Raw genomic sequence first — 26,176 nt, forward strand, 5'->3', positions numbered from 1 at the left:
ACACTGATCTCATGTGACAGAGTCTGGAGATGCCGTGGAGAGCGATCTGCTGCCTGCAACATCCTTCAGCATGACCGGTTTGGCAGTGGGTCAGTAATAGTGTGGGGTGACATTTCTTTGGAGGGCCACACAGACCTCCATGTTCTCGCCAGAGGTAGCCTGACTGCCATTAGGTACCGAGATAAGATCCTCAGACCACCAACGTCACGTTGCACCACAGACTGTCCAGGAGTTGGCGGATGCTTTAGTCCAGGTATGGACTTTATATATCTATACTTGCCTTCCGATGGCCCCCGCAGTCTTGTTTCGCTCGGTGCTGACTGCCGGCAGATCGCGGTACACTGAAGGACCTGCTGACGTCAGCGTCGCGTGACCCGTCACATGACTGATGTCAGCGCAGGTCCTTCAGTCCATCGCTAGCTGCCGGCATGGGAGGACGAGCGTATCGGGGGCCCTCAGAAGGTAAGTATAATGTTTATTTTTTATTTTATTCTTTTTTTTTTTTTTTTTACAGTTTCTATGGTACCCGGGTCCGGAGGAGAGTCTCCTCTCCTCTAGACCTGGGTACCATCCGCACATTGGAACGCATGGAATCCGCATCTACAGATCCAGTGATGCATAATCCATGCGTTCTAATGCAAGTCAATGGTGGCGAAAACGCAGCACTTCCGCAAAATAATTGGTAGTGCTGCGTTTTTTTTCCGCAATGATAATCCGCAGCGGAAATTTCCGCAGCATGTGCACAGCACAAACAGATTATCATTGGGGAACGTGGCAGGCCTTCCACCATGCGTTTTTTAAGCGTTTCTGCAGCGTTTTTGCCGCTGCGGAAACGCTTAAAAAACGCATCGTGGGCACACAGCCTTAGAAGAAAGACCAATGTGTTATTCTTCACACACCACCCAATGGCCTGGCACACCGCCCTGTGCAAGCAATATAAATATATAACCAATTCTGATAACAGTAAGGGTCGGCAGATCAGAATTAGAGACCATGAAGATGACGAGTGCCACTCACTTACCATCAGCCTGTACAACACTGGCACCATCCTGGTACAAGGGACTGAGGACAATTTACAGAAATTTTAACACCGTTTCCCTCATATTAAACTCCAGGCCCAAACTCATAAGGAACAACAAGCCCCAGCCACCTCTGATGTCCACCCCCCCTACAAAGACATCCAGGATCTCCACTGCTGCCCCCAATGCTTCACACCCCTCGCCCCAGACCCTCAGAGACCTTCTAGCTCAACTAGAAAGAGACTTTGTACAATTTAAGCAAGAACTTCAAAGAAACCATGCAAATGACCAAGTAATCAATGAGATAAACAAACTGAAGTGTGAACACTGGTCTGAACTACAGGAAATAAGAACAGCAATGTGTGAACTGAAGCAAGAAAATGCCAGGCTGAGACAGGAGGTGGAAAAGCTAAAACCACAGATACCTTGACATCTGAACCAAAAGGGGGCCATGGGAACGAGAATGGGTGCAGACAACGTGACCTCCACTGACCAGGCGAACGAGATGCCAAATAACCCCAACAATACGAACAAACCTGAAACTAATAAAAGTGAATCAGAAACCAGATGGATAGAAGAGAGAAGAGAAACTGCCACCAGCATAGTCTCCAGCACCCCCCCCCCCCATCAGCAGTCACATAACCCACCCGTGACATTACACAGTCCTGATATCGTCCTAATAATGGACTCAAATGGGAAGTACCTAAACACACTGCGTCTATTCCCAGGAAGAAGAGTCAATAAAATCCGCTGTGCAACCATTGAACAGGTGACAACAGTCATCAATAATCCACTATTTAACAACCCAAATCATATTATAATACACACAGGCACAAACAACCTGCCAGACCAGCACCAGCAGATTGCAGGACAATTGGCTCAACTAGTAAGGACGACACAACTAAAATTCCCGGAAAGCAAAATCATTCTGTCATCTCTGCTCCCAAGAACGGATATAACCAGCCAAACTATCCAGAACATCAAGATGACCTAATGACTAGAATGAAACCTGTGCCAGGAGTGACTCTGGCACAACAACCCTCCATAAATCACTATCACCTGTATGGCAGCAAGCACCTCAACAAGCAAGGGATCAGCCTCCTGACCAAGGAGCTGAAGGACATCATACTAAACAGAGAACCTTGGCCTGGACCTAACACCAGCCAAAATTCTGTAAAAAGACCCCCGGTAATGAAAAGACTGGAAACCACAATTATCTCACAAAAAACTGGAAACAAACACCCGCAGTCAAAACTGGACCATCAGAGAATACCACCGCAAAGGAGACCACCAGCCTCACAGAGATATACAAAACAGAGACATCCAGAGAAGACAAATGCAGAGAAGAGACATGGAGGAGATAAAGATCCTGCTCAGCACATTGTGCAAAATATTAATGTGACTGGATGAAACAAACTAATTTGAAATTAATGTGACTGGATGATAAACCAGTCAGAAAGCCAGTGTGTCCTACACAACCACACTCATTACAAGGTATATGCACACAAGTTATACAGAAAAAATGACCTCACTTACTATTAGCAGTTGGGACATCCAAGGCCTGAACGCCTCGTCCTTTGGACGTAAAACAAATGACCCCCACTTTACACAAAGACTGAAAAAATATATGTAGCACCCTGAGGATTCGGCTGCTACAGGGGTATTGCACCTCAACCCAGAGGTGTGATATTCCACTCCCGGGTAGGGAAGGAGTGTGGATCTGAGCTCGGTAGGCTGCATGCACTACATACATCCCATTTCCGAGGAACAGACCAACGGTACTCCCACTTAGAAATGTGCAGGTACGACCGAGTCTGTTCCTGGCTGGAGTGGGAGGGGGGTGGTACATCCCAAGTAGTGTAGGGGCAGATAGGGGGAGCAGCCTGGGTAAAGATAGGAGCTCATTGGGTGCTGGTCACCTGAGCTCACACATAGAGGGTGTATATAAGGTGGGCACCAACTAAGAACAGGGTCAGTTGCAGAGAGAAAGTCAGGAGCAGAGGAGAAGAGAGACCCAGAGTGAGAGAGGAGAAGAGAGAGAGACCCAGAGGGGGAAACAGCAGAAAAGGACTCCAAGATCCCAACTTAAATCCCCGGGTGAAGAGTCGGCACCAGGGTACCGGAACCCAAGCTGGTGGGGGTAAAAACACTCCCCAGCCAGAGACCGGAGACCGTGGGCAGCGTTTGCCACGGTCACCCACCACATCCACCACGAAGGCATACCACGAGGAGGGTCAGGGAACCCAAGGCCAAGGGTCTCCCAACAGAAGGCCCGAGGGAGCTGGACCTGGGTGGATCAATAGTGGGGACGGCCAGAGAAAGGACTGAAGGAGAGCTCAGGGTCACGCTCCGGACTTATTTGGGAGTTGGCTGGATCCAGAACCTGGTGGACGCAGCACGGCTCGGGAGGTCACTCGAAGCTGGAGTGACCAGAACATCAGCAGTGAGTAAAACATCCTAAACTGCATAACCCGACTCTGTCTCTGATTGCCGTCTACACTGCATCACCACAACTCCCATCCTCTGCACCTGATCCCCCTGAGGCTATACCCCACCCGTTGGGGGTTATATCACCAAAGCTGCACCTACACCACCAGCCTCAGCGGACCCTGCTGCAGCGGCGGCCACAGTGACCGCAACACAACGGGTGGCGTAGTCGACAATAAAGAACTTATAACATCTGTAGGACTGCCACATACAACTCGGTTTGACACCCTGGGCACGGACCGGGTCACAGCCACTCGGAAGACTACAACCCCCATCTGATCCGGCTCCGGATATTCCCACTAACGAATATGGCCCAGGGGGCTCGTCATATAGACATCCAGATCTTCCTGGAAACATGGACCAGAGCTGAAAACGAATCCCTGGTGCCCATTGGTTTCAGGGAAATCTCCGTCCCTGCCCTGAAAAATAAAAACAGGGCCGCTGCTCAGGAGGAATAATGGTCTGGTATAAAGAGGAGCTCCAACCGTACATCAAACCGATGAGGAGAGGAGACGGCCACATATGGATCAAAATGAGCAGCTTCATCCTCACCTCTCAGTCTGATGACTACCCCTGCGCTACCTACATACCCCCACCAGAATCACCCTACTTCAATCCAGCCAGCTTTGAGACCTTACAAAGAAAAGCTGCCCACTATCAGGCCCTGAGCAAAGTTCTCATCTTTGGAGACCTCAATGCCAGAACCAGGAGAGAAAAAGACTTTCTGACCACAGACTGAAACGTCTACATATTTGGAGCTGAATCTAACGTCCACGGCTCAGTACACACAGAGAAAAACAGCTATGACAGTACAGTCAACAAAAGTGGCAAAAAGATCTTGAACCTATGCAGACGTTTAGGACTTCATATACTCAATGGCCGTACTAAAGGAGACTCTCTAGGAAGATTTACATTAAACTCACATGTAGAAAGGAGTGTTGTTGACTATGCCATTACAGACCTGGACCCGGCAAATATCAGCGCCTTTATTGTCACCCCACAATTGCACCTGACAGATCACAGCCAACTTATTCTATACATGAAATCTTCAAAAAACTCATCAACAGAAAAGCCCCAGCTGAACGGCCTCCTCAACCTGCCTCCATCCTATAAATAGTCCAAGGCATCGGCAACAAAATATAAAGAGGCTCCAAGCAACCCCGAAATACAGGAGATGCTCCACCACTTCTACAACTACGAGTACAAGTCAAACCCAGAAGGTGTGAATCAAGCTGCTAAAGATCTCATTGATATACTCTACACCATGGCCGATTTGTCCTACCTTAAAAAAGTCAACTACAAGGGACCAAAAGAAAAGCAGATCTACTGTTGGTTTGACAGAGAATGTAAAGCCGTTCGGAAGAGCCTGAGAACAGCCTCAAACAAGAAACACAGAGATCCCAACCACCCGGACCTCAGAGATGCCTACGACACCATACAAAGGCAATACAAAACCATTCTCAGAAGGAAGAAGCAGAGTTACATCTCCATTAAACTTAACCTCCAAGACGCCCTCCAAGACAACTCCTTCTGGGAACTATGGAACCACATGGGCACAAAAAGCAAGAAAAGCAACATACAGTTATACGAAAAAGTTTGGCCACCCCTATTAATCTTAAGCTTAATGTTTTGTAAAAATTTGTGTTTTTGCAACAGCTATTTCAGTTTGATATATGTAATAACTGTGGGACACAGTAATGTTTCTGCCTTGAAATGAGGTTTATTGTACTAACAGAAAATGTGCAATCTGCATTCAAACAAAATTTGACAGGTGCATAAGTATGGGCACCCTTATCATTTTCTTGTTTTAAATACTCCTACCTACTTTTTACTGACTTACTAAAGCACTTTTTTGGGTTTTGTAACCTCATTGAGCTTTGAACTTCAGAGCCAGGTGTATGCAATCATGAGAAAAGCTACTTAAAGTGGCCACTTGCAAGTTGTTCTCCTGTTTGAATCTCCTCTGAAGAGTGGCATCATGGGCTCCTCAAAACAACTGTCAAATGATCTGAAAACAAAGATTATTCAACATAGTTGTTCAGGGGAAGGATACAAAAAGCTGTCTCAGAGATTTAACCTGTCAGTTTCTACTGTGAGGAACATAGTAAGGAAATGGAAGAACACAGGGACAGTTTTTGTTAAGGCCAGAAGTGGCAGGCCAAGGAAAACATCAGAAAGGCAGAGAAGAAGAATGGTGAGATCAGTCAAGGACAATCCTCAGACCACCTCCAGAGAGCTGCAGCATCAACTTGCTGCAGATGGTGTCACTGTGCATCGGTCAACTATACAACGCACTTTGCACAAGGAGAAGCTGTATGGGAGAGTGATGCGAAAGAAGCCATTTCTGCAAGCACGCCACAAACAGAGTCGGCTGAGGTATGCAAAAGCACATTTGGAGAAGCCAATTTCTTTTTGGAAGAAGGTCCTGTGGACTGATGAAACCAAGATTGAGTTGTTTGGTCATACAAAAAGGCGTTATGCATGGCGGCAAAAAAACACAGCATTCCAAGAAAAACACTTGCTACCCACAGTAAAATTTGGTGGAGGTTCCATCATGCTTTGGGGCTGTGTGGCCAATGCCGGCACCCGGAATCTTGTTAAAGTTGAGGGACACATGGATTCCACTCAGTATCAGCAGATTCTTGACAATAATGTTCAAGAATCAGTGACAAAGTTGAAGTTACGCAGGGGATGGATCTTTCAGCAAGACAATGATCCAAAACACCGCTCCAAATCTACTCAGGCATTCATGCAGAGGAACAATTACAATGTTCTGGATTGGCCATCCCAGTCCCCAGACCTGAATATCATTGAACATCTGTGGGATCATTTGAAGAGGGCTGTCCATGCTCGGCGACCATCAAACTTAACTGAACTGGAATTGTTTTGTAAAGAGGAATGGTCAAAAATGCCTTCATCCAGGATCCAGGAAATCATTAAAAGCTACAGGAAGCGACTAGAGGCTGTAATTTTTGCAAAAGGAGGATCTACTAAATATTAATGTCACTTTTCTGGTGAGGTGCCCATACTTATGCACCTGTCAAATTTTGTTTGAATGCAGATTGCACATTTTCTGTTAGTACAATAAACCTCATTTCAAGGCAGAAACATTACTGTGTCCAACAGTTATTACATATATCAAACTGAAATAGCTGTTGCAAAAACACAAATTTTTATAAAACATTAAGCTTAAGATTAATAGGGGTGCCCAAACTTTTTCATATAACTGTACATATCCAAAACGGCAACATCTGGCTCCAGTACTTCAGTGACCTATACAAAGACATCTCGAAGGAAGAACTAAGTCAAGAACAGGAAAATATGATTGCAAAACTAAAGGCAATGGAGGAAAAAGTTAAAAATTTCCAAAACCCTCTGGATACACCAATCACATTACAGGAAGTTTCAGAGACCATGTCTTCCACAAGGTGTAGAAAAGCCAGCAGCCTGGATGGAATCCCGCCGGAAATGCTGAAATACAGCCCACCAGAAATACAGGCTGCAATGGCTAAACTGTTCAACATCGTGCTGAGCGCTGGCTACTTCCCTCACACCTGGAACCAAGGCCTCATCTCACCCATTCACAAGAGTGGGGACAGGTATGACCCTGCCAACTACAGAGGCATATGTGTCAGCAGCAACCTGGGAAAACTGTTCAACATTATCCTAAACAAGAAGATCCTCAGTTTCCTCACCGAACGCAATGTCCTCAGCAAAAGCCAAGCAGGGTTCATGCCAAACCACCACACCACCAACCACATCTACACCCTGCACAGACTGATTCAGAGTCACGTCCACAATACAAAGCACGGGAAGATATACGCTTGTTTTGTAGACTTTAAAAAAGCCTTTGACTCAATATGGCACCCTGGCCTGTTTCTGACACTGCTGGAGAGCGGAACAGGAGGAAAGACCTATGATGTCATCAAAAGCTCCTACACTGAAAACCGCTGCAACGTGAGGGTGAACGGGAAAAGAACAGCTGATTTCCAGCAGTGCCGAGGAGTCAGACAGGGCTGCAGCCCAAGTCCAACGCTCTTCAATATCTACATCAATGAGCTGGCCACTGTCCTAGAATCCTCTGCGGCACCATGTCTCATACGCCATGACGTCCAGGTTAAATTCCTGCTGTATGCAGATGACCTACTGCTGCTATCACCAACCGAGAAGGGGCTCCAAGACCATCTGAAAACCTTGGAGAAATTCAGCTCTACATGGGCATTACCCATCAACCCAAACAAAACCAACATCATGGTGTTCCAGAAGAGAAAAACAAGATTGGACCAGCACCCTTCATTTGTGCTAAACAGCTGTTCTCTTACAGAAACTGACAAGTACACCTACTTGGGCCTGGAAATTCATCGGTCAGGGGGCTTCAAACACGCCATAGAGACCCTGAAGGACAAGGCCTGCAAAACCTATGCCATCCGCAGGAAACTCTACCATCTGAAGCCACCTGTGAGGGTCTGGCTAAAAATCTTCGATGCCATCATCACCCCAATCCTCATGTACGGCAGCGAAGTCTGGGGTCCTCACACTTACCCTGACTGGTCAAGGTGGGATTCCAGCTCAACAGAAATATTCCACCTGGAATTCTGTAAGCACCTTCTCCAGGTCCATCGGAACACCACCAACAGTGCATGTCGGGCTGAGCTGGACAGATTCCCACTGCACCTAGCAGTCCTGAAGAGGACGCTGTCCTTCCAGGCTCACCTACATAGCAGCAATGCAAGCTCCTATCACTATAAAGCCCTGCTACATGTAAGGGGGTCAAACAAACCAGGACCAACGGAACAGCTCACCCAAACCCAACCTGACCAAAACAACAACCACAGCAGCCTGACAAAAGCCAGAATCAGGAAGATGGTAGATGAGGCCCAGGAGAGATACGTCAGTGACTGGAGGAACGATATCAACGCCTCACAGAAACTGACCATGTACCGGAGCCTACAGAGAGAATACTGACTGGCTCCATATCTGGAGAAACTCCCGGACCCCAGAGACCACCAGATCCTGAGCCGCTATAGACTCAATGCCCACAATCTGGCCATCGAGGTCGGCCAGCACAGGCAGAGCTACAAGCCCAAACAGGACAGATTGTGCCCATACTGTGACCTGGAGGCCCTGGAGGATGAGACCCACTTCCTGCTACACTGTATCAAATACTAAGCAGTGAGGGACACTCACTTCAGGAGACTCACAAATCTCTTCCCGAACTTCATATCCATGAAGGAGGAAGAGAAAACATATATCCTGCTGGGGGAAGAAGAGCGCACAGTGGAGATAGCAGCACAGTATATGAATGCATGCCATAAGCTTTGAGAAAGAGGACTATATTATGCCATGGACTTCCACAGCCCCCACCCTGAATATGCCCCTACCCATCGTTCCCACAGTCCCCACCCATCATCCCCACAGTCCCCACCCATCATCCCCACAATCCCCACCCATCATCCCTACAGTCCCTATCCCCTACTGTACACCTGCTTTAGCAAAACTAATGTTTATTTGGTCCTGCCAATCAAGCTTCATTTTATTGTATTGTGTGTGTGTGTGTGTGTATGTATGTGTATGTATATATGTATGTATATGTGTGTGTGTGTATGTATGTATGTATGTGTGTGTATATATATATAATGTGTATGTGTTTATATATATATATATATGTATATGTGTGTGGGTGTATATGTGTGCATATATGTACAGTACAGACCAAAAGTTTGGACACACCTTCTCATTAAGGCTATGTGCCCACGTTGCGGACCTGAAGCATATTTTTTACGCTTCTCCCTGGCGGGAAAATCGCATGCGGATATTACATGCGGTTTTCCCGCCAGGTAGAAGCGTTTGTGAGGCGTCTTTGCATGCATTTCCGCATGCGGGTTATCAAGCACTTCTCCAAGCATCACTTGGAAAAGTGCTTGACAACTTGTTCAGAATGGTAAAAAATAAAAAAATAAACTTTATACTCACCTTCTGATGCATTCTCTGCCCCGTCCGGAGTCTTGAGCGGCTCACGCTGTTGTGTGCAGGACCTGCGGTGACGTCATTGAGTCATGTGGTGGGTCACATGACTCAATGACGTGGCAGGTCCTTCAGACAACAGCGCGACGGAGGGAAAACATCAGAAGATAAGTATAAACTTTATTTTATTCTTTTTTTTACAGGTTCTTTGGTACCCAGGTCTGGAGGAGAGTCTCCTCTCCTCCAGACTTTGGTACCATCCGCACATTGATTCCGCAGCGCTTCCGCAAAATTAATGAACATGCTGCGGATTTTTGACTGCAGCATATACGCTGCGGAAAAATCCGCAGCATGGGCATTGACATTGCGGAATGCCATTGGGGACCATGGGGTGCGGATCTACATGCGTTTTTCAAGCGTTTACGCTGCGGAAATTCCGCAGCATATACGCTTGAAAAACGCTACGTGGGCACACAGCCTTAAAGATTTTTCTGTATTTTCATGACTATGAAAATTGTACATTCACACTGAAGGCATCAAAACTATGAATTAACACATGTGGAATTATATACTTAACAATAAAGTGTGAAACAACTGAAAATATGTCTTATATTCTAGGTTCTTCAAAGTAGCCACCTTTTGCTTTGATGACTGCTTTGCACACTCTTGGCATTCTCTTGATGAGCTTCAAGAGGTAGTCACCGGAAATGGTTTTCACTTCACAGCTGTGCCCTGTCAGGTTTAATAAGTGGGATTTCGTGCCTTATAAATGGGGTTGGGACCATCAGTTGTGTTGTGCAGAAGTCTGGTGGATACACAGCTGGTAGTCCTACTGAATAGACTGTTATCTGCTTTTTTCTTGCCATAATACAAATTCTAACAGTCTATTCACAGCGGACTCATATCTATGAGAGAGGACCTGTCTCCACATTATGCTGAAATTTACAAAGGGCCGCGTAACCAGGTGATAGATCCACTGTAAACACAGGATTCTCAGTGCCAGCAGAGATAAAGGGCTAAGAAGACAAAATAGGTAGTAAAGATGTATGACATGTGGTAGGGCAGGTGTGGGACGTGTGGTAGGGCAGGTGTGGGACGTGTGGTAGGGCAGGTGTGGGACGTGTGGTAGGGCAGATGTGGGACGTGTGGTAGGGCAGATGTGGGACGTGTGGTAGGGCAGATGTGGGGCGTGTGGTAGGGCAGATGTGGGACGTGTGGTAGGGCAGATGTGGGACGTGTGGTAGGGCAGATGTGGGACGTGTGGTAGGGCAGATGTGGGACGTGTGTTAGGGCAGGTGTGGGACGTGTGTTAGGTTAGATGTGGGACGTGTGTTAGGGCAGGTGTGGGACGTGTGTTAGGGCAGGTGTGGGACGTGTGTTAGGGCAGGTGTGGGACGTGTGTTAGGGCAGGTGTGGGACGTGTGTTAGGGCAGATGTGGGACGTGTGTTAGGGCAGATGTGGGACGTGTGTTAGGGCAGATGTGGGACGTGTGTTAGGGCAGATGTGGGACGTGTGTTAGGGCAGATGTGGGACGTGTGCTAGGGCAGATGTGGGACGTGTGCTAGGGCAGATGTGGGACGTGTGCTAGGGCAGATTTATCACCTCTAGTAGGAAAGATGTATTACAGGTGTCATGGTACTAAATCTGATATATTTTCAGAGAGAATGGCCTGTGCAGCATACAATATCTTCTGTCAATACTCCACCCCACCAGCACTGCCACATCAACACCCTGGGGCGCTTCACCAATAAGCCAACCTTACAGACAGAGAAGGACAAGTATATGGCATATCTAGCATTGGGCAATAACCTGTTTTTATTGCAGCCCTGTACTTTTACAGATATATATCAAAGCTCCATAAAACTGTTCATACAATGCATTTACCAGGAAGCCTCAAGGACAAGAGTTCTCCTTCTCATAATGGACTTTCCATCACCCCATAAAAAGAATAACTTGCATTTTTGTTATTATTTGTATTCATAACATTGTTGTAGCTTTTATAGAGAGTAAAACCTGGTTAGAAGAGTAGGTCATAGAAGGAGCTAGCAGGGAATGGGGCTGATCTCTTACCATAGTGCGCTCGGGGCTCGGTGTACAAATAAAGCATGTCAGAGCGAGCAGCTACAGGAGACCCTTGGGGACGGTTAAGGATCTGGCCCCTGTTTGAGCACAGGGGAATAACAACATGATAGACACTTGTATATCAAACACCCTGCGGGGAACATATGATGGATTATAGACCCTGCCATATTCCGTTCATTAACATCTGAAATGGGCGAAATGAGCGGCTGCCAGACAGCTGTTACACCGCTGATCTGAAGAGAATCAATAATATGAATTTGTGTGAGTTTTGTTAATGAAGGTTTGTTTTGTTTTTTTTCTCAAATAAACTTATGTAAAAAATTCCATATTTTTCTTTCAAAAAATCATGGCCAAAAAAAGATTTAATGAATGCAAATACATCAAACAGCTCAGATCTTACCTGATCCATGCAGTTCCCCAAGCACACAGTGGTTTGTTAGGGCTCATCCGATTTTTGAGTACCATGCATGTTTTTCATGGATAGCACTTGTATCCGTGATAGTCTATGGGGCCTTCCACACGTCCATGAGTTTTTGGGGATTGAGAGGTCTGTGGAAAATCGTGAACACATGTTTGATTTCTAACCATGGGTTGGATCAAAATCAGCAATGCAAGTCAATAGGTCCATCAAAAAATCCGAACGGACTCTGATGACATCCAAGTGCAGTCCAATTTTCACAAAGGAGCAATTTTATTTATTTATTTTTTTTAATTTCTCCACGTACGAGAAAAATGGATGCCACTCAGTCCACACTCTAATCAAAGTCTGATCAGAATACTCTTTCCCTTTTTCTCGTATGTGGAAAAATCAGATTCGCGAACTAACCTTTACCATTGGAGCATATCCATTTTAGGTGTAAATTCTATGCACTTTTTTTCAGTACTTTACACTGATTTCTTAAATCACAGCCAAACTTCCATTATTACAAAAAATAAAAATTCCTTCAGAACTGATAGGTTAACCCTACTGTAGTGTTCTGGTATATTTGACTCAAAAAAAAGTTTGTCAATTTGCTGATTTATGAGGATCTGCAAATCGTGGTTAGGTGAATTTGTTTATGGATATTAGTGTTTGTGGTGTTTTTTTTTTTACTTTTTTTTTGCATGAAATAATAATTGTTACATATGTACTGTTCGGGTCAATATGACCCGATAGTGTTTGGAAATATGTCAGGAGATCTGTATAAGTCACATAAATGACTTATAGTATCATTGTGGATTATTTATTGCATCTACTATTGTTTATCGATTTCTCCAGTTCTTGCAGGTCCATGCGCTCAATACATTTGCAAGTTATTGCAAATGGATTTGCTTTGAGTACAGGTCTGTTTCGCTGTAGTATATAAGCGCTTATTGTTGCTACACTGGTTAGTGTTTGCTGCAATTTTGTTGTTGTTTATCTATATAGTGCTATTTTATTGCACAACGCTGATTTTATCCCATGAAAGTCAAGAGTTTCCATTATTTTGAAAGTTGGATAAAACTTTGTGGCGAAGGCCCACATTGAGTGAAGCTGAATTATTATTATTTATTATTATAGCGCCATTTATTCCATGGCACTTTACATGTGAAAAAGGGGTATACATACAAGAACAATTACAATTGAATTGTAAAAGCTTGCCAACGCCTCAGATTCTGAAAAAGATATCCAACTATGAGAAAGTGTCCGAAGATAAAGACCACATAAGTGATGGGGAAAGGGATTACGAGAATTCTGATTCTGAAGTTGAATCTAATGAGGCATGAACAACTTGTGGCATTCCGAGGTAGGTGTCTGTTCACGCAATATATACCGAGAAAGCCAGCAAAGTACATCAGATATGGACACTTTGTCACAGCAGCAGTTCATACCCTCTAAACGCTCATGTCTATAAAGGAAAAAGCCTGGAGAAAAATCTGAAAAGAATCCGGGAATGCAAGTAGTTTCAGATTTGACGTTTGGACTAAGAGGGCAAAATGTGACATTTTTTACATCGCACCAACTGGGGCAGCTGTTGCTAAAACTAAAACTTACGATGCTAGGCACTGTAAGAAAGTTAGCCTGAACTGCCACATGGTAAAAGAAATGTTCATAGTTCAACGTTTTACTTTACTGGAGATACGACAGTGGTTTCTTACATCCCCCCCCACCCTCCAAAAAACAAACCGGTCATTCTGATGAGCACAATGCACCATGACAATACAGAAAGTAGTCGAGAAGACAAAAAGCCGCTGATGATATTAGATAATCCACCAAAAAGGGCAGTTGATCCACGAGATAAACGAATAGCTAAGTACACAATCAGACGCAAAACCAATCGGTGGCCAATGGTTTTATTTTATAACATTGTTGATATATCTTTCTACAATGCATTTGATGTATGGCGTGAAATAAACCACGATTGGAACGCCAATAAACTGCATAAACGAAGAAGAATTAGGAAAGTCACTTCTTATGCCATCTATTTTAAGAAGAAAAGTAAAACCCCGAAGTGGAGGAGCAGCAGCCATAGTAAACCGCATCCAGCTGCTCATCAAAGCGAACCCACGGCCTCCACCAGCACTGGAAAAAGCCTAATAATGAAAAGATGCAGCATTTGTCCATCTTCATGTGATAAAATTATTATTACATGTCCTAGTCGTAGTAAATATTTATGTAAAGCACATGTGAGTTATTTCTGTTCATAATGTAAGAATGCCTGAATATAGCAATAAGTGAACCTGTACAAGCTTTCTCTAAATAAAATAAAGCAAACTGAAGTTTTAATTTTCATTTTTCATCTGCTTTTGACCAACCATGTTCACATAGTTAAATAATGCAACTGGTATTCAAGTAATCCGCTTAGAGTAGCTAAATGTCAAAATTAACAGGTTGGGTCATATTGACTAGTGATGAGCGAACGCGCTCGCCACTGCTCTGTACTCGCCCGAGCATCACTGTGCTAGTCGAGTATTTCCGGGGTTGCTCGGCGGGAGCTCGGGTCCCCTCCCTGCATGTTTGGCGCTCTTTAGAGTGCCAATAAACATGCAGGGATTACCTGCCACACACTGTAATGCCGCAGCCATGTTGGTTGTGGCATTACAGTGATTGGCTGGCCGCACAGCGTCATCAGGTCTATATCAGACCTGGCGCGGTCATGTTAGTCATAGTCACTCCGGAACCAGACAGAGTAGGGAGAGGTGATGCTGTGTGAGGGAGAGATTTGCTTGTTTATAGTTAGTAAAAGTATTCCACAAGATAGATCAGATATACATATGTATATCTCTATCTATATACATCTATATATCTCTATCTATATCTGAACTAACAGTCCTTCTGAGGACTAATCCAGCATATAATCATTGCTAGGCAGGAGGTAGGCAGGCAGTGTATTTGGCAGACTGTAGTGCATATAACACAAAAGGGTCTGTTGAATGTCCTGTCTGCTGCTGTAATAATTTCAGATATTTGTAGACATCGCCCTAGATATCAGGGGCCAGGGCAATTTTTTTTAATCTTAATCCTGGTTATTTGCTTAAAAATCAATCCAGAGTACACCATTTTTGTGCTCCATTTGCTTGTTAGCACTACAGAATACAGCCAGATCTGTTCCAATTCTGTTGCAGTGTGTCGGTTAAGCTATTCACACTAGGTGTCTGTGAAGAATAGTATCAGTGAATTACAGGCCTGCTATTTAAAACTGTGGTTCTCTATCACATGTATCACATGTAACTGCGTTCCAAAATCAGCCATTTCTCGTGAATGTGGAAAATAGTGTCCTCCATTTAAAATGGGCAAGGGACGGGGAAGTAGACTTGCTGGTGATGGTGCATGCAGAGACCGAGGACGTGGCCATGGGCAAGCTGAAATTGTGCCACAACAAAGCCCCACATTTTGTCACTCGACCTTTGTGTCCCAATTACTAGGGGACCGCAGCACAACACTATTGAACCCAGAGCAGTGTCAAAAGGTTGTTGGCTGGATAGCAGATAATGCTTCCAGTCACTTTGGACCCTGTCTTTTGGCACCACCACCACCCTGTCTTCCACACGGCCAAGTTTCAGTAGCCGTAAGTCTGGACCGCATATTCCTCACCCTGAACCTCCTTCCTCCCACCATGCCGAGTGCCCGGAGACAACTGATCCCACACTTGGACACTCAGAAGAGCTGTTCACTTTTCCATTTGTAGATTCGGGCCTCTTGCCCGGCCAGCTTCAAGCGAGTCAAGAGGAGATTGCGTGTAGCGAAGCCCAAATATTGGAGCAGCCACGGTCACACGAAGGCAACAGTGGGAAAGTGTAATTACTGTTGCAGGAAGTGAATGATGATGATGAGACACAATTTCTACAAAGTCAGGAGGAGGACCAGGGTGCGGAAGTGGAAGACGAGGTGTTGGATGATATAGTAACTGACCCAACCTGGCAGGGGGACATAGAGAGCAAGGACAGCAGCACACAGGGTGAAGGAGGCGTAGCACCACAACAGGCAGGAAGAAGCAGTGTGGTGGCTGCAGACACAAGACAGGAAAGCGTTCCTTGTAACGCCAACATGACGGAAGTTGTCAGTACAACTGTTATGTCTTCCCGAGTCTGGTTAATTTTTAAAGACTCCGCAGATAACCCCAAACCTGCCAGGCCTCCATCAGCAGGGGTAGCAAAAGTAGCAGCCTGATCACCACCAGCATGATCAGGCACATGGCAGCAAAGCACCCAACTAAGTGGGCCAAACCCCAGGGTCCAGCAACAGTGTCTGCGGGTGACACAACTGCTCCTTCCGCTGTTGTGCGTGCACGCCAATCCCCTGTCCATGGCTCAAGCCAAGATGCCTCCTGCCCTGCACCTGTCGTTGCACACACTCAACTAGCACAGTCAGCAAGCACGTCCTTATCCCAGTGCAGCGTTCAGTTGACCCTGCTCCAGTCCTTGTAACTCAAGCGCAAATATGCAGCCAACGCCCCACAGGCCACACTACTAAATTCTCACATTTCGCGAATGCTTGCGCTAGAAATGTTGCCTATTAGGCTCGTGGAGACGGAAGCATTCTGCAACCTGATGGCGGCGGCCATCCCTCGGTACTCGGTCCCCAGCTGCCACTATTTCTCTCGGTGTTCCGTCCTCGCATTACACGAGCACGTGTCCCACAACATTAGTCGTGCCCTCAACAATGCAGTTACTGGGAAAGTCCACCTTACCACGGACACGTGGACAAGTGCTTGTGTGCAGGGACAGTACATCTGGCTGACGGCACACTGAGTTAATACAGTGGAAGCCGGGACCCAGTCGGACCTTGGGACACGACCTCCCGACGCCAAGGATTGCGGGCCCTGGGTCAATCAGGGTTGCTCCTGCACCACCTCCTCCTCTTCAGCCTCCATCTCTGAAATGACCACATCAATCGCAAGCTAAAAGCACTGTAGCACTGCCTCAGCCCAGCGGCAACAGGCTGTGCTGAAGCTAATATGCTTTGGTTACAAACCGCACAGTTCTGAAGAGTTGTGGACAGCTCTGAAAGAGCAGGCAGATCTGTGGCTGACCTACAGCCAGGCATGGTCGTGTGTGACAATGGCCGAAACCTGGTGGTGGCTCTGAGGCAAGGCAAGCTCACACGTACCATGCCTGGCCCATGTGCTTAACCTCGTGGTTCAGCTATTTCTCAAAACCTACCCAGATCTGCTGGATCTGCTTGTCAAAGTACACAGCGTGTGTGCCTATTTTAGAAAGTCCGCTACAGTTTCCGCCGCCCTTGCCGTGCTTCAGCAGCGTTTGCAGCTTCCAGCTCACCGACTGATCTACGATGTCCCCATGCATTGAAACTCTACATTGCAGATGTTGGGAAGGATTTGTGAGTAGAAAAGGGCAGTTGTTGACTACCAGCATCAACTAGGCTGTCGATATTCAGGTCAGACTCCACACATAAGACCTCAGGAGTGGGCATGTATGTCAGACATATGTACAATCCTCCAAAACTTTGAGGACTTCACCAAGATGGTGAGCTGCAATGACACCATAATTAGTGTCACCATCCCGCTTCTCTGTCTTCTGAAACGCTCTCTGCTCACAATTAAAGAGGATGCATTGCAGGCGGAGTACGAGGAGATGGAGCAAGGAATCATATAGGGTAATTCCACACAGCCCAGCCTCATCTCATCCCAATGTGGATTGGGTGACAATGAGGAGGAAGAGGAGTAAGAACAGGAGCTAGTTTCCTGCGCTATAGACGGTACTATGGTCATATAGTCTGTACAGCGTGGGTGACCTGAGGACAGGGATGAGGATGAGGAGTAGAGCATGGTCAATTGTCCTCTTGGTGAGGACACGGAAGTCTTGCCTCTTTGCAGTCTGGCACATATGGCTGAGTTTGTTACGCTGCCTTTCCTGTAAACCCTCGCGTTGTCCAAATTTTGGGTGACAGTCATTACTGGTTGGTGACGCTTCTAGACCCACACTACAGGGAGAACTTTGTCTCTCATTCCCTTGCAGGACAGGCCTAATAAAATGGTGCAGTACGAGAAGACCCTTGTTGCGGAATTATTAAAAAAAATTCCCATCTCAAAACGCTGGCGGCAGAGGTCACGGTTCGTTGGTCAACCAAGGCGTACAGGCGAGAGAGACACAAATGCAATCCAGCAGAGGCAGGAGAACACTGTCTGTCTAACTTCTGGGACAGTTTTCTCAGACCCTCCCATCAAACAGGCCCTGAGGTGTGGGGTACTTTTTCAAGGAGGGAAAAGTTTCGGAAGATGGTGAGGGAGTACCTTGCCGACCATACCAACGTCCTCTGTGATTCCTCTGTGATTCCTCTGTGCCTTATAATTATTGGGTATCCAAGCTGGACACGTGGAATGAACTGGCTCTCTACGTCTTGGAGGTCCTGGCTTGCCCTGCCTCTAGCGTTTTATCAGAGCAGGTTTTTAGTGCCGCCGGTGGAATTATAACCGATAAGTGCATCCGCCTGTCAACTGAAAATGCTGACAGGCTGACTCTTATAAAAATGAACAAGGGCTGGATTGGGCCAGACTTCTCAACACCACCGAATGATAGCAGAGTAACATAAACTCAAATCCAGTGTCTTTTTTTGGGAGGTTTAACTCTATTCCCATGCATGTCTGTCTTCACTCCCAGACATGGGTATACGCTTCCTGATTTTGTCTATTTGCTCTTGTCCTCCTCCTACTCCTCATCCTCCACCACCATATCACCACCATATCTACGTCTCTTGCAAGGGGCATTGGAGTTCCCGCAAATTTTTGGCAGACGTTGCATTCACTACATAGGCAAACAGTATGGGAGACCCACTTCCTAATAATGGGAACATTGTTTTCAGGAGGCCCTCCGACCTCTACGTCTCCTGCAAGGGGCATTGGAGTTCCTCCAAATTTTTGGCAGCCATTACTGTGGCCCAGCTCTGTGTCTTTAAATTGTTAGTGGGTTTTTTCTCAAATTTTGGCAGCCGTTGGACTCACTGCATACCCTATAACTGTATAGCAGACCCTCTTCTTTCTACTGGGAACATTCCATTACTATGGCCCAGCTCTATGTGTTTTTAAATTGTTAGTGGGGTTCTTCTCAATTTTTGGCAGCCCTTGCAGTCACAGCGTGGGCATTACCACTATAGGAGACCCGCTCCTTTATAATGGGAACATTTTTTTTTTACTGAGACCCTAGTCTGTCTCTTCAAAGTGGTATTGGGTTGCATCCAAATTTTTGGCAGACCTTGCAGTCACTGCAAACGCAATAACAGTATGAGACCCACTCGTTAATAATCGGAACAACAAAGCATAGCCGGCTGATGGCTCTCTAACAATAGTGAGGACCGACTGCTGGCCCTTTAAGAATAGTAAGGGCCGCCTGATGGCCCTATAAAAATAGGCTTTGTGACTTTCAGAGTCCCTCCATCATAAATGAAACAGGAGGTGTCTGATCATGTCTCACACACCACATGGCCAGATAAGGTTGTAAAATTTTAAAATGACATTTCACGGTGAATGCATTTGTCACTGTTGAAAGCAATGCAAAAACGCATCAAAAACGCTGTGAACATAGACCAAGATGTGGAGGAGCATTTTTATTTTTGGTTATTTTATTTTGCTTTATATACAAGTCATTACCCTGGAAACGATGTTCCTTAACATATTTCCCAGGAAAATCCTTTTTGGATTTGTTTTGGTATGTTTTATTGTGAGTCGGTAAAAATAGCGTAATACTCTGACAATGTTGTTGTAGCAGTGACCTGGGAGTCAGAAATGCTTCCAGGGGTCTTCCCCATGCTGTCCCCATGTCATTTGAGCACTGTTCCCATCGATTTGGGTAATTTTAAGGCTCTCTGCAGACCGCCGGGGGGAGCCGCCTGAAAAATGCTCGAGTTTCCCATAGACTTACATTGGGCTTGTTACTCGGTCCGAGCACTCGAGCATTCCAATTTGCTTGACTCAAACAACGAGTACCCGAGCATTTTAGTCTTCGCTCATCACTAATATTGACCCGAACAGAACAGCAGGGTTAATCAGTGCCTAATGTTCATATAGTTTCCTCTGTAAGCACCTTATTGTTGGAATCCACTTTTGGTTGGGTAGGCAATTTTTATATATTAACACTGTTGATATACGACTAATCTCTCCGTATTCTTTTTCTTAATGTCACTATATACCAGAAAAGCACCCAAATATTTAATTATAACATTGAAAATATCTACTAATCATCCTAGGTGGGGCCCTCTATTCTTGTGGTTTTTGTTTTGTTTAAACTTTGATCTTTATTTTTGACACTTTCCAGAAATGTCCTACAAATCAACACAATTTCTGTGCCGAAATCTGCAGCGGTAGACTGTTTGCTGAAGTATATCCATAGTAGATAAGACCTGTGTGCACGACACCCTAAAGTTTCTTTTTAGCTGTTTGAAAACTGTTAGTACCAAAAGAAATAAAATTAAATACTATCCACTTTTTTTTTTGCAGCATTTTACCAGTGAGGGTATGTTACTGTATAACCAGGCTGTAGCTTAAAAGAACATCCATCTTCACGGAATAAAATTCTTCTAATCTTTATTAGTTAATCATGTCAGTAAGATTGTGAGGTTAAAAGCATGACCGGATAATGACATGCTAACGAGTGTTTAACAAACAGTCTAGGGATGAAAATTCTTACTAACGCATTACCCAGAGTGAACCCTATTTAAGGGATTGTGATTAAAACTTGACTTTTATTTAATTTAATTAATAAAAAGTGGTCTATACTATTTTTTTAAAAACACTAAAGTGGTCTTGTGTTATTTCTATATTTTATTGGATTTCTGTGTTTAAGGGTTCCCTACCCTATTGGTTATTAATATTAATTTAAGGCTATATTGTCCTACTTAAATCATGGCTGCAGTACATGAATTTGTATAGCACTAGGAGGGTAAGTATAGTTGATAGTATATACAACAACCACTAAAGCTAGTTAAGAGTAACTCATAGCCTTCCCAACAAGTTTCACCTAGATGGGCATCATCAGAGGGCTGAGGCTATAATGGCCTCTGGACTCACACCCACCCGGGTGGAGCATGAATTGTGGAAGGCTGGTGCCAAGGATGCCATGAGTATTGGAAAAAGCGATTTATTAAAACAATGCAATTCGGTGTTGGTTCAACTCCTTCAGATACCTGAAGGAGTGGAACCAACTCTGAAACCATAGTTGCAATAAATCTCATTTTTTGTGGTATATTCCTCTACAGACTCCTTTATTAATCCTATAAAGTTAAATCACAACACTTAGGCCATAGGCAGGATTTATCATGCCATAAATAGGAAAAGTAGCATACTTGTGTTAATTTCCATAGCTATCACAGTAGTGGACGCGGTGTCATTGATTTGCGATCGATCATGCAGCAGATGATACATTCTCATAGATCTGCCCATATCCGTATATTGTTGTGCAAATATAATTTTTCTCATGTTCATGATTCCAGGATTTGTCTTTTTCTCGTTGCAGTGTCTTTCCGCTTTGTTGGCACTTATCTGCTATACCGAACTTTTCTACACTGTGTGGAACATGACACACAATATTACTGAGCCTCCAGTTCTCCTGATTAGCCCACTTCTCGTTGGAGCAGCTATGGTAAAGGAAATATTGTGGCTTAATGAATAATCTGCACTGATTTGTGGTAAAAATCAACTTTGGTCATGACTAGTATTAACAGCGATGTTAAAAGAAGCAAGTTATATAGTAAAAGCTGTATGAATGTATAGTTTATAGCACCTGCATGTACCTGTAGACCAAAGCCCTGTCAGAGTAGAGGAAACCGGGATATATATATATACATACGAAGGGGGTTCCGACCCGCCAACTCTCCACCGGTAGCAACCTGCCAACTCTCCACTCGCAGTGCTCCATTCTCAAGAGAGAAGCCCGTCTCATTGGTGGGACCTGTATCTACTATACAATTACGGTGTATCCTATGGATAAGTCATAAATGTGTGAGCTGGGAATACCCCTTTAAATTAATAGTTTTAATATAAGGCTCTTAAATAGAAAGTGGTATTTTTATATTAAAGGGTTTATTCAGCCTTTACAGATTGATCATTTATCCTAAGGGCAGGTGCAGATGGCTCTGATCTCGCTCTGATCTCGCTCTGATCTCGCTCTGATCTCGCTCTGATCTCGCTCTGATCTCGCTCTGATCTCGCTCTGATCTCGCTCTGATCCCGCTCTGATCCCGCTCTGATCCCGCTCTGATCCCGCTCTGATCCCGCTCTGATCCCGCTCTGATCCCGCTCTGATCCCGCTCTGATCCCGCTCTGATCCCGCTCTGATCCCGCTCTGATCCCGCTCTGATCCCGCTCTGATCCCGCTCTGATCCCGCTCTGATCCCGCTCTGATCCCGCTCTGATCTGACTGATCACACTTGGACCTGACTCTGATCCGATTTACTCAGAGGTGGAGAGAAAAAATAAAGTTTTTCCATCTTCTCCATTCAGACACAGGTCAGACTGTGCTCCAAGTGTGATCCGTTTTTCTCATATGTGGAGAAATAGAAAATCTCCACCTTCTCTACTTTGACAATTCGTGAAAATCTGACCACACTCTGATGTGCAGTCCAAAGTTTTCCATGGGCTCAGACATGAATGGGTGAGTGCAACCTGATATCGGAGGCAAATCATGCATGCTGCAATTTTTTTTTCCATGGAACGCTTGGTCCGAGGAAAAAGATCGCACATGTGCACGGCCTCATTGAATAAAATTGGTCTTGGTGCTAACCGCTAATTTGATAGATCGCACTTGGACCAAAACTATGGTCATCTGCATGAGCCTTGTAGGTAAGCCATCACTAGATCGTTGGGGGGGTATGATTATCGGCTCCCCGCTATCAGTGGTTCATACTTGTCTGCGCTGTACTTTTGATCAGAGGTGGTGTGATAGTCACGCACCCATCAGTCTAATATTGATCACTTGCGGTAAGGATAAGATATCAGTTTTTAAAAGCTGGATCAACCCTTTAGTCTATTCTAGAATATCTAGAGGGTATAGCAAAAATAACGTTAAAGGTAAAGGTCTATCTTTGAGACCCAGCTATCCCTATAAAGGGGGGCACACAACCCCTATTCAGTGACTCACTCAATCAGCACTTTCCTCACTGATTTTGGTATATGGGTCATTCCTGATTGTGGCCTTTAATCTCCAGATGACTAGGGGCCTGAAAAACCTCCATCAGAAGTTTTTGCTACCTAATCTGAGAGCAGAGACCCTGATTCCAGCAATGTGTCACTTGTTGACCTGTTTGCGGCAGTTCTGATAAAATCACAATTTTCTCTGCTGCAGATCTACCAGTTCTCTGAATGCTGAGCTCTGTAGAACACCGCCTCCACCACTGATTGGCAGTTTTCTGTGTACACTGTGCATAGGCAGAAAGCTGTGGGGGCAGGGTTATACAGTGCTCACAAATATCTAGCAGGTTTACCAATGATTTTATCAAAACTGCAGCAAGCAGTCTGGTAAGTGACACATTGCTGGAATGAGGGTATCTGTCGTACATTGTGCTGCTCCCAGATTAGGTATCCAATACCTGGGGACAGAGTTTTTTTTTTTAAGGGAAAATGGGCACTGTGGATTGCAAACACTTATAAGGCATAAACCCTTATATGTTTATGTTCACGTTGACCTTTTTTATTTCTAATTTCTAGCTCCTTGCCACATGTCTTATCCAATATGAGAGGATACGAGGCGTCCACTCATCAGCTCTCCTGCTGGTATTCTGGATACTGACTTTGATTTGTGCAGTTTTCCAGCTGAGAACCAAAATCACAATAGCCCTTTCCCAGGTATGGATAAATGACACTGATCATTAAAGATGAAGCGGGGAACTAGACAGTTATTTTTAATTTTTCTATATCTTTGATAGAAATCATGACCCAGATGTGAACATAGGCTTAAGAGGGGCCATTGTTTTGTGAAATACAGATACATATATTCCATACATTTTGGAAATTAGACAAAAATAGTTGTCATACAAATAGAAAAAAGTTATTGCATGAAAAATCTTACAGTGAAATTTAATATTTTAACGCTATTGTTCCTTTTCGTTAAGGCAGTAGAAATTAACCGACTGCGCTACACCCTGTTTATGCTGTACTTCTTACTGGTGCTGTTCCAGTGCATTCTGTCATTCTTCAATGATCGACCACCGTTTTTCACCAGTGTAAAAAATGACATGGTATGTCGTCTTTGCCATTGTTATTTATTTCCACTTTAATGGTCAAAATAATGGAGAGGGTGTACTTTTGGCATTTGCTTTTTTGCTGGAACTTGGCAGACCTTTTCAGCTATAAGAGCGTACAGTCGCATACGTCCGACTATATGTTTATTGGACCCATTTCTAAAGCTCCAGCTTTTGCTTAGATTATGTAGTTGTTGTTTTGTATTAATTACAAGCTTTGCAGAGTTAAGAAAATACCTAAACAACCAAGACAGTTGATATAAATATTTGTCAAGCAGATATGTCTTAAAGAGATGAGTGTTCAAATAAGAAGGTAAATAGAAATATGAATACAGTAAAAAAAATCAATAACTGCTTTGTTTGCATTATGACTTATGTCAATATTGTTTCCTTGCACCAGAATCCATGCCCTTTGTCAAGTGCATCTTTCCTTTCCAAAGTTACTTTCAGCTGGTTTACAGAGTAAGTGACTTTACAGAAGTAAAACTGTAGAGAATTAGTCAAACTGAGTAATGTTCCACGTATGCACATATGTGTGTGTATATGTATATGCGTGTGTGTGTGCTCGGCAGGTTTTGATTAGATGCACCTGCCTAGTTTTTTTTTTACTTGTAGCCAGGACCCGTGTTCACTAGGTTTGTCAGTCTGCTGGATGGAGCAGACTGGAGTGTGCGGCTGGTGAGTGACCCGCAAAAATGTGAGCTGTAGCTGAGAGAGACATGTGATGGGATCTCTGTCTGAATGGAGATTGCATGGGTCAACTAGGAAAGCTGAGCAGTCTGTGCGTGCAGAGAACCATGTGGAAGCTGCAGCCTGTTCACTGTGCCTGGAGTTGAACACTTCTGTTTGGCGCTGGAAGCTGCTGGAGCTCCGGCTGAAGGGGATACCAAGACTGGTAGGATCGTGACTTTTCTGTGTATGAAGTTTGCTCCGGGAGAAGGACTGTAATCTGTTCGGGTGAGCCCACACTGACATACTGTATATGTGCCTGATGAATGAACGGTTTATTTGCTGCGATACCTTTGTGCCCAGAAGAGGCTGTTTTTTGGTTTTGAATCCCTTGGAGTTTTATGAAAGCAATAAAACTGCACCTGTTTGGACCAAGCCACATTGCCTGTGTGAACGCTACCTGATGCCTGAGAGTGTGAATCCCTAAAACGTGTATGTATGTATAATAAATATATATATATATACGAGGGTCAGTCAATAAGTAATGCCTCCTATTTTGTTTGGATTTTAGTCGAGGTTCTTTATCCACCATCCGCACAATCTTGCGTTGAAATCTCTCGTCAATTTTTCTTTTCCGTCCACATCTAGGGAGGTTAGCCACAGTGCCATAAGCTTTAAACTTCTTGATGACACTGTGCACGGAAGACACAGGAACATTCAGGTCTTTGGAGATGGACTTGTAGCCTTGAGATTGCTCATGCTTCCTCACAATTTGGTTTCTCAAGTCCTCAGACAGTTCTTTGGTCTTCTTTCTTTTCTCCATGCTCAATGTGGTACACACAAGGACACAGGACAGAGGTTGAGTCAACTTTAATCCATGTTAACTGGCTGCAAGTGTGATTGTTATTGCCAACACCTGTTAGGTGCCACAGGTAAGTTACAGGTGCTGTTAATTACACGAATTAGAGAAGCATCACATGATTTTTCAAACAGTGCCAAAACTTTTGTCCACCCCCTTTTTTAGGTTTGGTGTGGAATTATATCCAATTTGGCTTTAGGACAATTCTTTTTGTGTTTTTTTATTGAAGACAAATTAAATGAAGATAATAATACCAAAGAATTTGTGATTGCTATCATTTTCAGGAAGAAACTGAGTATTATCTGACAGAATTGCAGGGGTGCCAATACCTTTGGCCACCACTGTGTGTATATATATATATATATATATATATATATATATATATATATATATATATATATATATATATATATATATATATATATATATATATATATATATATATA

General features: G+C 44.5%; 1 protein-coding gene across 2 annotated transcripts in view; it reads left to right on the forward strand.

Moving 5' to 3' along the window:
* LOC141162038 (multidrug resistance-associated protein 1-like) overlaps nt 1-26,176 on the forward strand; it is a 122,548-nt gene that overhangs the window by 23,510 nt on the left and 72,862 nt on the right. For both annotated transcript variants that reach the window (XM_073647685.1, XM_073647686.1), the window contains 4 exons: nt 21,481-21,606; nt 23,670-23,807; nt 24,074-24,199; nt 24,603-24,664. In XM_073647685.1, the coding sequence (XP_073503786.1) occupies nt 21,481-21,606; nt 23,670-23,807; nt 24,074-24,199; nt 24,603-24,664 (452 nt within the window). The remainder of the gene's footprint in view (nt 1-21,480; nt 21,607-23,669; nt 23,808-24,073; nt 24,200-24,602; nt 24,665-26,176) is intronic.

Source organism: Phyllobates terribilis, unplaced genomic scaffold (assembly GCF_046119375.1).
Source record: "Phyllobates terribilis strain yellow unplaced genomic scaffold, ASM4611937v1 Scaffold_9__5_contigs__length_417890890, whole genome shotgun sequence".
In the NCBI taxonomy this organism is placed as follows: Eukaryota; Metazoa; Chordata; class Amphibia; order Anura; family Dendrobatidae; genus Phyllobates; species Phyllobates terribilis.